The sequence below is a fragment of the Trachypithecus francoisi genome, unplaced genomic scaffold (assembly GCF_009764315.1).
Source record: "Trachypithecus francoisi isolate TF-2019V2 unplaced genomic scaffold, Tfra_2.0 Lachesis_group13, whole genome shotgun sequence".
Classification (NCBI taxonomy): domain Eukaryota; kingdom Metazoa; phylum Chordata; class Mammalia; order Primates; family Cercopithecidae; genus Trachypithecus; species Trachypithecus francoisi.
In genome coordinates, this window is record NW_022681458.1 from 74,193,658 (window position 1) to 74,209,596 (window position 15,939).

Here is a 15,939-nt window from a genome sequence, read left to right on the forward strand (position 1 = left end):
GTCCAGGGCTGTGTGTTGCGTTCGGTTTTAATGTTTTGTAAAGTCTGTTGAGTCTAGAACAATTCCTTCAATCTCCCGAAAGAGATCAGACCAGTCGTCTTGCTGAGCACCCTACCCTCTAGTTATTTGATTCTTTCTCATGGCTGCGTTTTTAGAAGGAACTATTGATGAAGGAAACTATTCATTGTGTAAGAATGTCAGTCAGTAAACAAGGAAGATAGAAGTAGGAACTCAGTATTCTGCTACTTCCTATGAAATAATTATTGAAGGCAAAGATATGAACACAATTAGCAGAAAGGTTTTCAGGAATAGGATCTTCATAAAATGTCAAAGTATTACCCAACAGAACACTTGCTAATTGCAGTGGGGGAAAACACGACCTTTGCAATGGAGAGATTTGGTGCCTGGGGGGACTGATGGTTAAATTTAGCATCACTAACAGCAGTGGAGTGACCTAACAGGACCTGCCTCTGAGGTGCTGCTGTAAGAAGTGTGTGCCATCATCTGTGACGTATTCTTCCCCCCAATGCTTAATTAAATCTCCTCAAACCTTCAGACCTAACTTAAGAGTTTACAGGAAATACGAGCTAGAGAAGCAAGTTGAATGACACCACGAGGAAATAATCACACCATCTAGTAATGCTTCTAAATGAATTTGCATTTTATTAATCACGATCACATTTACCTTCACCTGGCAAACAGCAGTCCATATGCACTTGAGACAGGGTTATTAGCAGGCAAACAGAGCATGGACACGATGTGTGAGCCGCTTGCAGTACCGGCTGCTCTTGGGGAAGCATGGAGCACAGTAGAGTATGCTTTCTTTGACAGGGTCATATTGTAGCTTGTATGGTTTCTTAATAAATATAGAAATTCAGCTCACAGATGTGTCAGTCTGCCACCTTTTAGAAACATTGAATTCACTTAGTTAAGTGTAGGGATGAAGGATAGAAAATTGATTATGCCCCAAGCACTTTATATACAGAAGTTTATCTGTTTGGCAGTAGAGGTATTTGGAAAGAACCTGAAAATTGGCACAATTTAATTTGGTGCCAGCCTATGATTAATTTGGTACCGAGTTTTGCTATTCCTGAAATTGGTCTTCCAGAAATACTCTTAAGGTTAAGTTGTTTCATCAAGGCAGTGCATTTATTAAGTGGTCATTGTTTCAACTCTAATTTATTATTGATCTTTCAGGCCCACAGCAGCAGAACTTTTAAAATGCAAATTCTTCCAGAAGGCCAAGGTAACATGCTTAAAAACCCAAGTAAAGCTATTTTGAAATCACTGTGAATTTATATGTATCGTATTTGATGTTAAACTGTTGGGAATATTTGTTTTGCAGAACAGAGAGTACCTGATTGAGAAGCTGCTTACAAGAACTCCAGACATAGCCCAAAGAGCCAAAAAGGTAAGTGCCATTAGCCTTCATGACTCTGTGGGAACCAGTCCCCAGGGAAATGAAACCCATAGAAAAATTGGAAAAACATTTCCACACGTGCAGGATATGCTATTCAGAGGCTATCTCATTAGTGATTACTCAGATAACGGCATTTGCCTTTTCGTTATCTCAGCTAATTGTTACACATTTGGGTGTGGAACAAGTTAAATCTCAAATGATTTCATTTTTCCCTTTATCAGCTTTGCTTTAAGAAGGTCAGAAAGGAGGGGATGTGATGAGGTTTAAATACCGGAGAGGTAAAATATTTCTGAACATCTTTCCTTTGGGTTTTACAGAAGAGGCATGATCACTTTTTAGATACAGTTTGTAACGATGAAGATAAAAAGCACAACTTTTCATGGTTTGAATAGCTGTGAGAGCATTCTTTCCTCATAAAAGACCTATGGTCCCTTTTTTAGTTTACCTTATGTTAACTAAATTATGGTAGTGATTAGCTGAAAAATTTTCCATTCTAGGTTTTAGATTTTTAAAATGGCATGTATATATGTATGTACGTACGTATTTATTTATGTATTTTTCCAGAGACTTATTTGTAATTACAGATTTCATCGTGGTTGAAACCTAATACAGTTTAACCTTTGGTTTGGTTTAGTTGGTTTTTAAATTATATTAGATATTTATAATTAAACATATGTATATAGTAACATATTTTAAAAAGGAGGTTCTTTTCCCCCATTTACAGTTACAGAGAAAGCTGACGTGAATCTGTGTTGTCTGTGCTGTAAATAAAAATGGGAAAGAAATGTGCTTTAGGGATTTTATCTCATCTTGCCAAGGTATACATAACTGAATGTTAAATTCCAGATACTGCCTTTTCTAAAATATTCTGTAGAAAATGCATTACCTGATGCTTTAGAATTGTTTTAAACGGATTTTCAAGTGGATTTTAAGAAATGTCCCACTCTGTGAAGGTATCTGAGCTTTTCTCCTGGACCAGAAGAATTCTGTGGGGTGGGCTGGTTTCTGGACAGTGGTTGGGGAGGACTGATGTGTTGATTTTGGAGATACGAGCCCACTTGGTCTCTGAGGGGACAGGGAGCGCTGAGCAGATGATCCACCAGAGTGGAATATCTGAAGGGGAAGCACAGAAAACCTAAAGCTTTCGTTTGAGGCCACCGGAGTTTGAGGACTCCTATCAGAAGACTGGAGGAGATGCCTGGGGAGATTCCCAGGAGTGTTGGAGTCTAGCATGGGGTCTTTTGATCAAGTATTTAAAATGTCAGCCAGAGTTGAAAATGCTGTTTGAAAGCCATTAGCTTATATAGTACATGTCTTCAAAGGACTTTTTCTTATTTTTGGGTCCACACTTCTTTTGCTGGAAGTGTCATGTGATCCTATCCTGTTAGCTGGTCCCTGAGAGGTGTTTTCCAGGCCGCTTTCTCTCTGCAGCTTTGGCCTCACACTCCAGCTCCTTGCTGAGTGGCCTGCCAGCCTCCCTATCACTCCAGGGAGTGGCCCACCTTCCCTCCCAAGCCTAACCTTCTTGTGCTCTGTATTTCTTTCCAAGCCCCCCAGCCTCAGAACCCTGGGACTATATGTGAGCCCTCCTCCCCGACCCTGTCTTCCCCATCTAACCACTCTCCACATCTTCTCTATGATTCCCTCTGCAATTTTCGTTGAAACCTTTTTCTCCACTATTTTTAACTGGACAATTGAAATAAATTTCTAACTGTTCTCCCTCCATTCTTCCTTTCTGTTCTTTCTTAGGCATTTCTATGAGATTAACTTTCTGGTCACATCACTTAATTGCTCAAAAGTGGTTTCCAAAATTAAACAAAAACAACCAGAAGAGCAAATAAATGAAAAAATAGAAATTTAAAAAATAGATCCTGTCCAATAAAGACCAAGATCCTTAGCCTTAAATTTATGGCACTATTTCAACTTCCAGTCTTACATTCTAACCTCCAGCCAAACCGAACCATCTGTGGTTCCCACTGTGTAACCCATACTTTCCTTTGGAGGTTTTTGAAATTTGAAAAAATGAAGAATCTGTTCAGGCTGTAACCATTTCTTTTCTTTTTTTTTTTTTTTTAAAAAACAAAAACAAAAAAACTTACTTCGCCAGTCATGGTGGCTCCTGCCTGTAATCCTAGCACTTTAGGAGGCTGAGGCAGGCGGATCACGAGGTCGGGAGATCGAGACCATCCCGGCTAACATGGTGAAACCGTATCTCTACTAAAAATACAAAAATTAGCTGGGTGTCGTAGCTGGCACCTGTAGTCCCAGCTACTTTGGAGGCTGAGGCAGGAGAATCATTGAACCAGGGAGTCGGAGCTTGCAGTGAGCCGAGATTGCGCCGTTGTACTCCAGCCTGGTGACAGAGCAAGACTCTGTCTCAAAACAACCACAAAAAACAACAAAAAAAACTTACTACATATTAGTGTGCTGTGAGTTCTGAACCCCAGTTTGCATCTATCTTAAACAATAAGCAACTAGAGTTCTATGAGATGTGATTTTTCAACCATGTCTTCTGCTGTTTACTTACTCTTTGCTTTTAGATGAACCTCAGGTCTTGTTCCATCATCCATCCCTTCAAATGCAAGGTGGCCGCACAGCTCAGTGTCACACAGGAGTAAAGGGAGAATGCAAATTAGTTCTGTAAGCATCCTAGAGAAAAGGGAGTGGCCTGTTTTGATGTTATCCTGGCTCTCTAGTTTCATAATATTGGCTGTTTTCCCATCATAATTCTAATTTTAATGAGCAATTGGGTTATCAGCTACACTCCACCCCATACCTGTGGGTTCTTTGGCATACACTGCCCAGGACAGCATAGATCATGGTGCGTTTCTCATTCATAGTAAGTGCCCACAAATGTTTACTGACCGAATGATCACGTGCCAAGGAAAAGCCCTTTGAAACTGTTTTCCACTCATTTGAACCCCCAGAATGCTTGGCATACATGTGTTTCTAGAATTCCTTTCAATAGTGGGCAGTCTCCCCGCATCCCCCGCTCTGGCTTGTGATTCTGGTAAACAACCATGATCGTCCTTATGGGAAACTTCGTGCAGACATGGCTGCTAGAAAGTAAATGTTATTTTAATCACCCTGTGCACTGAAATGAAAATCTTTATTGTAGGATTCTCTGCTTGTCTTAGGTTGTTCCAGTGTTTAAGTAACTTTTGTTTAAAAATTGATTCAGGGGAGTTGTTAGTTTATTTGTTCTTAGACTGTCTTGATTGAGATCTCAGCCATTCTCCTGTTCACTATGGCGCCTCCCAGTGGATCTTGCTCTGGTGTCTGTGGTATAGATTGCTCCTCAGAGGCTACTCGTTGATGTTGATCCATCGATTTTTGTCTTATCAGTTTGCTGTTTTTCAAAGAGAAACAGACAGTCCATTGATACATGAGTGTTTAAATGACACCTGGGCCTGTGGGCAGGGCTCTTGGGCACGGAGGCAACCATGTTGATTAGAAATTTGCTGTCATAAACAGCATTCTCTTCTCTCTTCTGGTCACCAACATTAAGAGATAATTTTTAGGGTACATTTTTCTTTAATATGAACAATTTTCATATTTAAAGGAGAAGAGAGGCTGGTATTGTGGCTGGCTGTTCATAGAAAGCCCCATGGAGCCCACCAGTGCTATCCTTTAGCGGGAGAGAAGCATAGGCCCATCATACTCATGTTTGGCCAAAATGTGATGTTTTTGTTGCGATCCACATAATTCCATGAGGGTAGGTGATCTTGTCTTCATCCAGATTGACTCCTCTAAATTATGAAAAAATAGAAAATGGAAAAAGTTCGATGTGGCTTCTTTGGTAATTTATTATGCAAAACAATTTTTTTGGTGTGTGTGGTAGTTGTAGAAACTGAGGATATTATTTTCTTCCTACAGGCAGAATATTTGGTCCATTCTGGGTTCTTTTGCTGACATTGTTATTTAGGGATCATCTTGATTTTCTTTGGCTCTAATTTTTCTGTCTGTGAAACAGCAATTCTGTCTGACTCCAGGCGTGTGGTAGAGGGTAATACAAGATTGGATGTTCCTGGACCTCAAGGCACTCTATATATTCTAAATGAGAACATGCTAATAATGACCCCTGAGAATAGAGCTAAGTGCAGCTGTGTAACTTTTTTTTTTTTTAACTTTTCACTATCTTTGTGCATGAGAATAAAAGGCTTCGTAGCCATCACTGCCTCTCCTGTGACTCTCTGAGGGGCCTGTCTCCAGCCATGTTTTGGGGTTTGAAAGCTTAACCATGTAGTGTTCCATCTTTTACTGTGCTGAGTTCACTAGGTGAGGAGGGGAGTCAATGGCTTGGTTAAAATTGAATGTAGATATTTAGGGCTGTGTGTATCTTCTTTTTTTTTTAATCAAAATCAGTTATTATTATATCCTTTTCTTTGTATTAAAGACAGTATCTTGCTATTTTTACCCATGTTTCACATGAACTATTTTTTTTAATTATTTAAGTTCTGGGATACGTGTGCAGAATGTGCAGGTTTGTCACATAGGTATACATGTGCCATGGTGGTTTACTGCACCCATCAACTCATCGTCTGCATTAGATATTTCTCCTAATGCTATCCCTTCCCTAGTTCCCCATCCCCCTACACACCCCACTATGTGATGTTCCCCTCCCTGTTTCCAGGTGTTCTCATTGTTCAACTCCCACTCATGAGTGAGAACATGTGGTGTTTGGTTTTCTGTTCCTGTGTCAGTTTGCTGAGAATGATGGTCTCATGATCTGTGTGCATCTTCTACAGGAACATTTAACCCTCAGAGTTGGCTGATGTCTAAGTTTTACGTTAGTGATAACATACTTGAGGCACCACATTCACACTCATATTCATGTGCTTTCTGTGGCTTTCTAAAACCAACATATGGGTTGGATGCAGTGGCTCACACCTGTAATCCCAGCACTTTGGGAGGCCGAGGCGGGAGGATCCTTTGAGGTCAGGAGTTCAAGACCAGCCTGGCCAACATTTTTATTTGCTAAAAATACAAAATTAGCCAGGCGTGGTGACACTTGTCTGTAATCCCAGCTACTCGGGAGGCTGAGCAGGAGAATCACCTGAACCCAGGAGGCAGAGGTTGCAGAGAGTCAGGATCGTGCCGCTGCACTCCAGCCTGGGTGACATATTGAGACTCCGTCTCAAAAAAATAAAAAAAAATAAAACCCACATATAGCAGGACAGAGGGCAAGGGGCTTGTATGCAAATGTCTGAATGCTTACTGCTCAGCCAAAAAACATACTGGCCATAGGAGGGAATGAGGAGGAAAAATGTAATAGGCAGTTCTTTCCCTTTTTATGGTTGCCTGTGTTTTCACTGGAAGTAGATTTACTGGAAGATTATTGCTTGTACTTTCTTAATCATGAAATTAAGTAAGCAATTAACTAAACAGTACAATGTTTAGTCATTAGCAGAAGGAGGTAAAGGGGATCACATCACTGCTGTCTCTGGGTGGAACCACTGTGAAGTGGAAAGACTGGGATGTTTTTTGCAGATCCCAGAATTTCTAATATCAGGCTATAAGATGGGTTTCATGCCAAGGACCTAAGGTCCTTGGCCCCATTGGATCTACCAATTTGCTTAGGTATCAGTGGGTAGGAATATTTCAATTCACATTTATTTAATACTTACAAGTGTTGAGAACTTGTCCTGTTTGTTTTTACCTTTTTTTTTTTTTTTTTGAGATGGGTCTCGCTCTTTTGCCCAGGCTGGATGAAGTGCAATGGCGTGATCTTGGCTCACTGCAACCTCCACCTCCCAGATTCAAGCAATTCTCCCACCTCAGCTTCCTGAGTAGCTGGGATTACAGGTGCCCACCACCATGCCCAGCTAATTTTTGTTGTTTTAGAAGAGACGAGGTTTCACCATGTTGGCCAGGCTGGTCTTGAACTCCTGACCTTAAGTGATCCTCTGATCTGGGCCTCTAAAAGTGCTGGGATTACAGGCATGAGCCATTGGTGCCTGGCCTTTTTTTACTTTTTATTATGAAATAATTTCCGACTTACAAAAAAGTTAGAAAAATTGTGCCAAGAATTTTCATATGTTTTCTCTTTATTTTGAAACATTCCACAGTAGGTTGCAGACAGAATGCCCTTTACCTCTAAATATACTTCACTGTGTATTTCCTAAAATCAAGGACACTCTCTTACCTAAGAACAGTATAGTTTTCAACATTAGAAAAAAGAACATCGATGTAATACTATTATTTTTTACTTGATTTTTTACTTGATCTTACTTGAATTTTGTTACATTTGCCAGTTTTCCCATTCATGTCATTTATCTGGTCCAGGATTCAGTTCAGAATTACTGACTTGTTACATCTCCTGTAGTGCCTTTTAATCTAGAACAGTGTTTCTTTTCCCAACTGGGACTCCTTTGAAGAGTATAGGCCAGTTATTTTATAGAATGTGCCTCAGTTTGGGTCTGTGTGATATTTCTGAATGATCAGATTCAGTTTATGCACTCTGATAGACATACCTCAGAAGTGATGTTGGGTTCTTCTCAGTGTATCATATTAAGAGGCACATGGTATTGATTTATTCTTTTACTGGTGATATTCACTTTGATCATATGCATAAGGTAGGACCTGCCAGTTTCTTTATTGTAAACACAAGTATTACTTCTTAATAGGATGGATTTATTTACATTCAATGATTACATTAAACATTAAAAGATAAAGTGAATATATTTACTGTATTGAATCATTAATCTTTTTTCAAGGAAACATTTATACTTTATGTCATTATGGCTGTACATTCATAGGCTATTAATGAGGAATTTTATTAATAGATAGAATGATAGAAATCTTGTGTATAAAAACACCTTGTTGGCTGGGTGTGGTGGCTCACACTTGCAATCCCAGCGCTTAGGGAGGCCAAGATGGGAGGATTGCTAGAGCCCAGGAGTTTAACACCAGCCTGTGCAACATAGCACAATTCTGTGTCTACAAAAAAAAATATTTAGCTGGGCATGGTGGTGTGTACCTGTGGTCCCAGTTACACAGGAGGCTGAGGTGGGAGGATTCATTGAGCCCGGGAAGTTGAAATTGCAGTAAGCCATGATCACACCACTGTACTCCAGCCTGGGTAACAGAGCAAGACCCTATCTCAAACAAAATCAAACCCCGAATGGCAGTAGACTAGATAAAGAAAATGTGGTGCATATACACTGTGGAATATTACACAGCCATAAAAAAGAGCAAGATCATGTCCTTTGCAGCAACATGGATGGAGTTGGAGACCATTATCCTAAGCAAACTAACACAGGAACAGAAAACCCAAATGCCACATGTTCTCACTTGTAAGTAGGAGCTAAGCACTGAGTAAACATGGACACAAAGAAGGGAACAATAGACATGAGGGCCTGCTTAAGAGTGGAGGATAGCAGGAGGGTGAGAATCGAAAAACAACTTACTGGGCACCACACTTACTATCTGGGTGATGAAATGATCTGTACACCAAACTCCCACAACGTGTAATTTACCTGGATAACAAACCTGCACTTGTGCCCCTGAAATTAAAACGAAAATTTTACAAAAACCAAAACAATACAGACCACTTTGCTAGCAGATGTAGGCAGGAAGTGGAGGTGCACCTGCTGCCCCAGTCTCTATGCCTGGTCTGGAAGTAGCAAGAGCTAGATCTGTATCTTTTATTGGGTGAGCTAATCTCTCTGAGCCTAACCTATAAGGCAGAGCTGACAATCCTTACGTTGTGTTGCCGTGAGGGTGAGAGATGGTCTGTGCAGGATGTCTGGGGCTGTGTTTGACATGTAGTGGGTGCTCAGTCAACAGTGGCAGGGTGATTGTCATGTAAGTAAGGAGAATGATTATTGCGGCTACAGAAGACTGGACATTTGAGAAGTATGTAGTGAAATCAGGAGTGAAGAGAGTGTCCTGTAGGTGGGGTGGGGTGCAGATGAGTATTGAAGGTTGTTTCTGCATTGCTGTTGCTTTGGATGAAATGGAGGAAAAGCCTATGGATGCCTACAGAAAGAAGGAAAAGAATTACAGTAGTTAGTTCATTGCCATTGCCTATTCACCTGTCTCCGTGTTTTCTTTTCTGATCCATCAAGGTGCTCGCAATGGGTGAGAACCAGGGCTTTCTTTCACTACAGCAAACCCTCCCTTGCCCTGAGAAGGGGCGTGTGTGTGTGAAGAGCCTAAGAATAGTTAAGAATTAAATACAAACACAGCCAATATTCTTTCACAGCTTTCAGATCACTTTCATATATGCTTCCATATTTGTTCCAAACAATTGTTCTTGAAGACAGAGCAGGAGTTACTGTCACACTTTACAGATGGAAGTGTGAGAGGTGAAAAAGGACCTGCCCAAAGTCACATGGCCAGTAAGCAGGAGTGAACTCCAGTTCTTATTCTCAATCTGTGCTCTTTCCACCAAATCATACCTCAGAATGAAGAAGAAGAGAAGGGAGAGGACAGGAAGGAAATGTAGGTGGAGAGGGTAGGCAGAGTTAAATGGCATATGCAGGAAAATGGGAGCGCATTTGTCATTCTCAGAGTGAGTCGGCCACCATTAGTACGAGGAGGATGTCTGTGCTATTCACAGGCACTAGGAGATGCTGCAGGCATCGTTGCAGGAATCTGGGAAGTTTGCCAGGGTTCTAGCAAGTGTAGAGGGAAGGAGGTGACAAAAAGGCTTTGGAGATTCTGTTGGAGAGAGAGATGGCTAGTGAGAGTTTCGTTAGCATTGACAGTTGTTAGATACTGTCAGAAGCTCAGCTTCTGACTCATAAAGTGGCAAAGGTAATAATAGCTATGTTTGGGAGGACTAAATTAGGTAATACATAATATAATAGTGTTTGGGACAAAATAATAAATGGCACAGGTTATAGCAAAATTTTTTATAATCACATATATTGCTTTTATTACTATAGTTATTATAGTCAGTATTGTTTTTGTAACATTTATGATTGTTGCCACAGCTGTGGGCACCACTGCTGCTGTTCCCATTTCTGCTGCTGCTAGAACAGCTGCTTCCATTACAACCACTGCTACCAGCAGTGGGCACTCAGGTGTATGTGATACAAGGACATAGCACAGACCATGAAACTCACCTTTCTGTGAAGAACGCACAAACGTCACAAGACACGCAAAATTCAAAGAGTAATAGAGAATAAGTGCTTTGGTATGTGGGCATAGCATCTGTGCTACAGCTATGGGAAAGGTCATGAAGCTGGTGGATGGGGGACATACGAAGGGGGAAGAGAGAAAAATAGTATTTATTGTGCACCTTTATGCATCCGGATAGATGCTTACTTCACATTGATCTCAATTACTGCAGCCATACAACAATCAGGAAAGTCCTGAGTGTAAGATATGTTAAATAGGATAGGCCAGAGGATAAGATACGTTAGACTATTAAGAACGATTTTTAAAAAGCTATAAATATTTTGAAATATCAGCAGAAAAGGAAAAACCAACTATTAAAAGTGAGTTAAGCTATCCCTAAAGGGTTACAGGATTTTAAAATTGAGAAGAACCATAAATATCTCCTGGTTTGCCATGCTTCTGTGTACAAGCCTGAAAATTAAAGCCTAAGGTTGAGCCTTAACCACAACTACATCATCATGTCCTCACAGAGTCCGAAGCCAGTATCCCAGTTTTCTACCATTTACTTTCTTCTTTTAGTCGATAAAGAGGGAAAATTACTCTGAGTTTCTACAGAATTGCTTTTTTCTCCTCCTGGAATCTTATAATTAACTTATAAAATATCGAAAGTTATGCATTATGGTTAAAGCGGAGAAGAGGGTGATTTCAAATGCTTGATGGATTGATGTTAGTTTTGTTCCAAGTTTCCCCAGTAGAGGGCAGCAGTGGGTTTTACGTCTGTGCCATTGTGTAAAGCTAACAGCACAAGGTTTGGCTTTTGCCAAAGGTCTCAGACTTGGAGTTGAGGGATCAAAGGGGTGTTACGTCCCTGCTGAGCCATGAACACGAGACACCTTAGTCAGTTGGGTTTTTATTTTACTAGGCAGGAGATTGAAGGAGATTTAACGACTTTTCACTGTCATTGTTTTTAAGTTACATTTTCTATTAGCAAATCAAAGCAATCTGACATTTGCATTTTACGTAATTCATGTCAGAAACAAACATCTCAATTTTGAAGATGGGTTTGGAGAGCCTCCAGTATTTTGTGGTCTCAAGCTATTTTTAGAAAATTCTGGCCGGGCGCGGTGGCTCAAGCCTGTAATCCCAGCACTTTGGGAGGCCGAGACGGGCGGATCACGAGGTCAGGAGATCGAGACCATCCTGGCTAACACAGTGAAACCCCGTCTTTACTAAAAGAAACACAAAAAACTAGCCGGGCGAGGTGGCGGGCGCCTGTAGTCCCAGCTACTCGGGAGGCTGAGGCAGGAGAATGGCGTGAACCCGGGAGGCGGAGCTTGCAGTGAGCTGAGATCCGGCCACTGCACTCCAGCCTGGGCGGCAGAGCGAGACTCCGTCTCAAAAAAAAAAAAAAAAAAAACGAAGAGTCAACATGTATAATAATAACAATGAAGGAGAAGTGGACCAACTCCTACATTTCCCATGCATATTATACTCCCCGTGATCCACATAGGCCTGAGTGCATGTCCTCTCCCAACTTTGTATTTCCTTCTCCATCCTCTTGCTTAAAACCGACCATGTGCCTTGGGAATAAATGAGCATTGAGGAACTCATATGCTCACAGGGAGGAGGACAAGGGTGGTTGAGGATGTTATTTTTCCTTTTTTAGAGCTGAGAGAACAGTAGGCTAGAGAGGTTAAAGTTACTGATTTCACTGGGGCTGTTACAGGGACAGGCGTTCGCGGAGTGTGAGCTTTTTGATGTTTTCACTGCTTTTTTATTTTAAATGCATTGCTTTTTAGTCATTTGAGAGCTGAGAGTTCCTTTGGTCAGAAAAGTGCTTTTGGTCACTAGGGGGTGCTATTAGAACAGTTCATTGATGAAGAATCTGGACAGGAATTGCTTACTAGTCTGTAAAAAGCCTCGAGCCGCAGATTTCTTCCTTTTGCTCTCTGTCTGTGGCTTGACTGGTATTTTTGCTGGGGGTGAATTAGGCAGAGGTGAGGGTAGAGGAAAGAGCAAGGGGGAAAAGCATCATACAGAATTACTTTCAATGCATTTGGTGAATTGAGGTTTTTTTTTGTTTTGTTTTGTTTTTTAAAAGCCTATGTTCTGGGAAAGTGACCCCTTTCTGGTTGCCTTTGACTGGGAGCTGAGAGGATCCACTCTGGAAATTGTAATTTGCTGATCCCCATTTAGGGAGAATATCTTTACTTTTAGATGGATCTTAAAAGACAGTGAGCTGTGTAAGCTTTTAGAGACCTGGAGGTCCAGTTTTGGATACTTAGAAATAATGACACATACTCTGAAATTATTGTAACAGATACTGTTTCTACAAATTTTAGTTTGTGGAAAACTAATTGTTACTGGAAATCACGTCCAGTTAGATTTGTGAGGTCTGCATAGTCTTCAGACGTATTATGTGCTTCCTTTTTACCTTTGGGAAATTTGCTAACTTTTCCCAAAAGCTTGTGTGCGTGAGCTAGCTTTTCTGGAACTGAAATGGCATATTACGTGCTAAGAGAAGCTCCCGACTGCCTCCTCCTCCTCCACCTGTCCATGCAGTGCTCCCCGAGCATCCTGGTAACCTACTAGGTGCTGACTGCCCCTACGGTAGGTGGCCTTTATTCAGCCTCTCAGCTCCCTCTATTCCTAGTGTACTGTTTATTTCCTTTTCTTCTGAAAGGAAAAGAATTTGCCTAGAGTTGCTGAAAAACTAGTATAAAATATTGTCAGCAAATGCCCTTTTGATCCTGTCAAAACTCTGATATGGTTGTACTGTCTTTTCTCCCTGATTGAAAACTCAATGGCTTCCTGTCATTAATAGAATAAGATACTACTTCCCACCACTTATAAGATGAGGTCCACACCACTTGGAGGTAAGGGATCACTCCAGGGTCCCATGATCTGTGTCTCCAGGCTTCCTCTCAGCCATGGGCCACCTCGGCCTTCGACACACCTTTACCAAATTAGGTGTGTTCGGTCATTGTACTTTTCTGCCAGTACACTCCTGAAATCCCCACATGCCCCATGAAGGGGCATGTACAGTCCTTCTGTTTTGAAGGCCTCTCCCTACACTCGTATCTCTCCCAGCCGAGCACCTTTTCTGTGAAGCTTTCTGATACTACCGTCTCTGCACCCCAGGAGATTCATCAGTCTGTTCTCTGTACTACTCCTTACCTTGAGCTTAATTCTGTAGTTGTACTTGGTATCATTTATAGCATACTTTCTGATACTTTTGCCTTCTGTAGCCTACTATCAATTATTGTGGAGCATGAATGGTGTCCTTTTACTCTCTGCGTTCTCAGTACCCAACATAGTATTCTGGTCAATTAGTAACTATTTTTCAAATTGCAGTTGAGCAAGCAAGATGGTGATGAAGATCGCCTTCATGGGAGCTGGTGTGAGAGTGCGAGGGGCGGTAGAGGAAATGTACTTTTAGTTTTAAAGAAGAATAGTTAAGATATTTTTCAGCTGGTACTGTACTCTTGTATTTGAAGTCCAGGACTCAGGGTTTAGCCAACCCTAAATTTAAAATCAACTTTGTTAGCAACAACTCACTGAGGGTCTTGGGTGAGCCATTAACTTGATTCACCTTTGCCACATGATCATAGAATAGAATGGTTAGATTTTATTATGTAATAATTGTGAATTATGCACTTTGCATTATTTGACAACAAAAATGTAGTCCCTACCACTTAGCACATATTGTCTGTTTTCGTTTTCTTCTCTGAGCCAGGATGCACATACGTTTTCCTGTTAAATGAGGCAGTATTTAATTAGGAAGATATTCCAAAACTAGCTTTAAATTACATTTTAGTACGCTCCACTTTTGGATTACCTGTTACTTATCTCCTCGCTTAGGAGAGATAACTTAAACTTTTTATGTCATGATCCTGTAAGTCTTTAAAATGAGTAAGATATTTTGGAGTAGGGAAGTTGAAGGAAATGGAAAGTAATGGAACTTTTATGCATCATGGCGAAAGGAAGGGGCCTATCATCTATGGGAGGAAGGCAAGTGTTTGCCCCTCTGCCCTGGCCTCTGAGGTTGTGGTCATTCAATCACAGGGAATGTGGAGAGGCCAGCAGGCGGTGTGGTACATGTGTGTGAGACATCATTGTTGGGGGTCGGGAGTCCGCTTGTTTTACGCTAATCTAACTTGATTGACTTAACCAAGATTCAGAGCTCTATTTTAAAAGGCCACAAATACCTTGTTTTTAATAATTTTTTAATTTTATTTTTTATTTTTTACATTGAAATCCAGTAGTTTTAAAACAAATTAAAATTCAAGGGACTCGAATAAGGTTGCACTTTGATACAGGATTTTCTCAGCTTTCCATTAAATTACTTCACATTCAGATACCGAGTGTCTAATGACTTTTAATTTTTTCTTCACATACAGACGTATACAAAATAAAGGCACCCTTGTACAACTTTCACAGCAATCATAGAACTAGGAAATGCAAACAGTAGCCTTTAATTTAACCCAGATTGAAAAGGCCAGTTGAAGTTGTTTTGGGTGAGGGGTGGGCTTTCTCTGTGACTTTGTGGAAAGCTGTAAGAGGCAGATGAAGGAGAGAAAGGCTCAAGAGTATCTCTTGGTCAGGAAGCTGGGACCATAAAATCTATGCTTGAAGGTTAAGACCAAGCTTTGGCTCTTGAGACAGACTCCAGCCAGCCCTGGCCCTACCACCCACTCATGGGGTAACCTTGAATGGCAGCTGAGCTCCCCAGTGCCTTGTCTGTGACATGGAGACTGTTCAGTGGCTTCTCATACTTCTTGGGTGAAAACTAAAATCTTTAACCGGGGTTCCAGTGCTTGGCATGATCTAGTCCCTGCCTTGCTCTTCAGCTTTGTCTTGCATCCTCCACCCTCAGTTCTCTGTTGTCCTCTTGCCCATAGCCCTTGTCCACGCTGCTCTTCCCCCTAGAAGTGTCAGCTCTTCTCATCCTGAGCAGACCTCAGTTTCAGCTCAAAGAGTCATTTCTCCAGAAAACAAAATTGGAATCATGCCGTATTTATTGTCCTGCAATCTACGTGTGATTTCACGTAAGATATAATATATTTGGACATCTTTTTGTGTCAACAAACAGATTAGCATAATCACTTTTAATGGCTGGATGAAATTCTGCAAGAATGACTATAGTTAAGAATCAGTTTTTTTCTTGATAAATACTGAATTGTTGCCAATTCTAAAATTGTTAACCACGCTGGGATGAACAGCACTGTACTTGCATTATTACATAAATGTTACCTATTTTGTTAGTACATTACCTAGGAATAGGACTGCTTGGTCAGAGTATATGGTTTATAATTATTGACACATACCACCTTATGGATGTTTAAAGTGGGAGGTATTATATTTCAAATCCCAACCTGAGTCTCAGGTCCCTCATCTGTAGAATAATATATTACTTATGTATACACCCAGGCACATGGGTGCACGCATATATA

General features: G+C 40.9%; 1 protein-coding gene across 3 annotated transcripts in view; it reads left to right on the forward strand.

Moving 5' to 3' along the window:
• Positions 1-15,939, forward strand: part of STK39 (serine/threonine kinase 39) — a 302,652-nt gene that overhangs the window by 118,725 nt on the left and 167,988 nt on the right. For all 3 annotated transcript variants that reach the window (XM_033231238.1, XM_033231239.1, XM_033231241.1), the window contains exons 9-10: positions 1,198-1,246; positions 1,346-1,411. In XM_033231238.1, the coding sequence (XP_033087129.1) occupies positions 1,198-1,246; positions 1,346-1,411 (115 nt within the window). The remainder of the gene's footprint in view (positions 1-1,197; positions 1,247-1,345; positions 1,412-15,939) is intronic.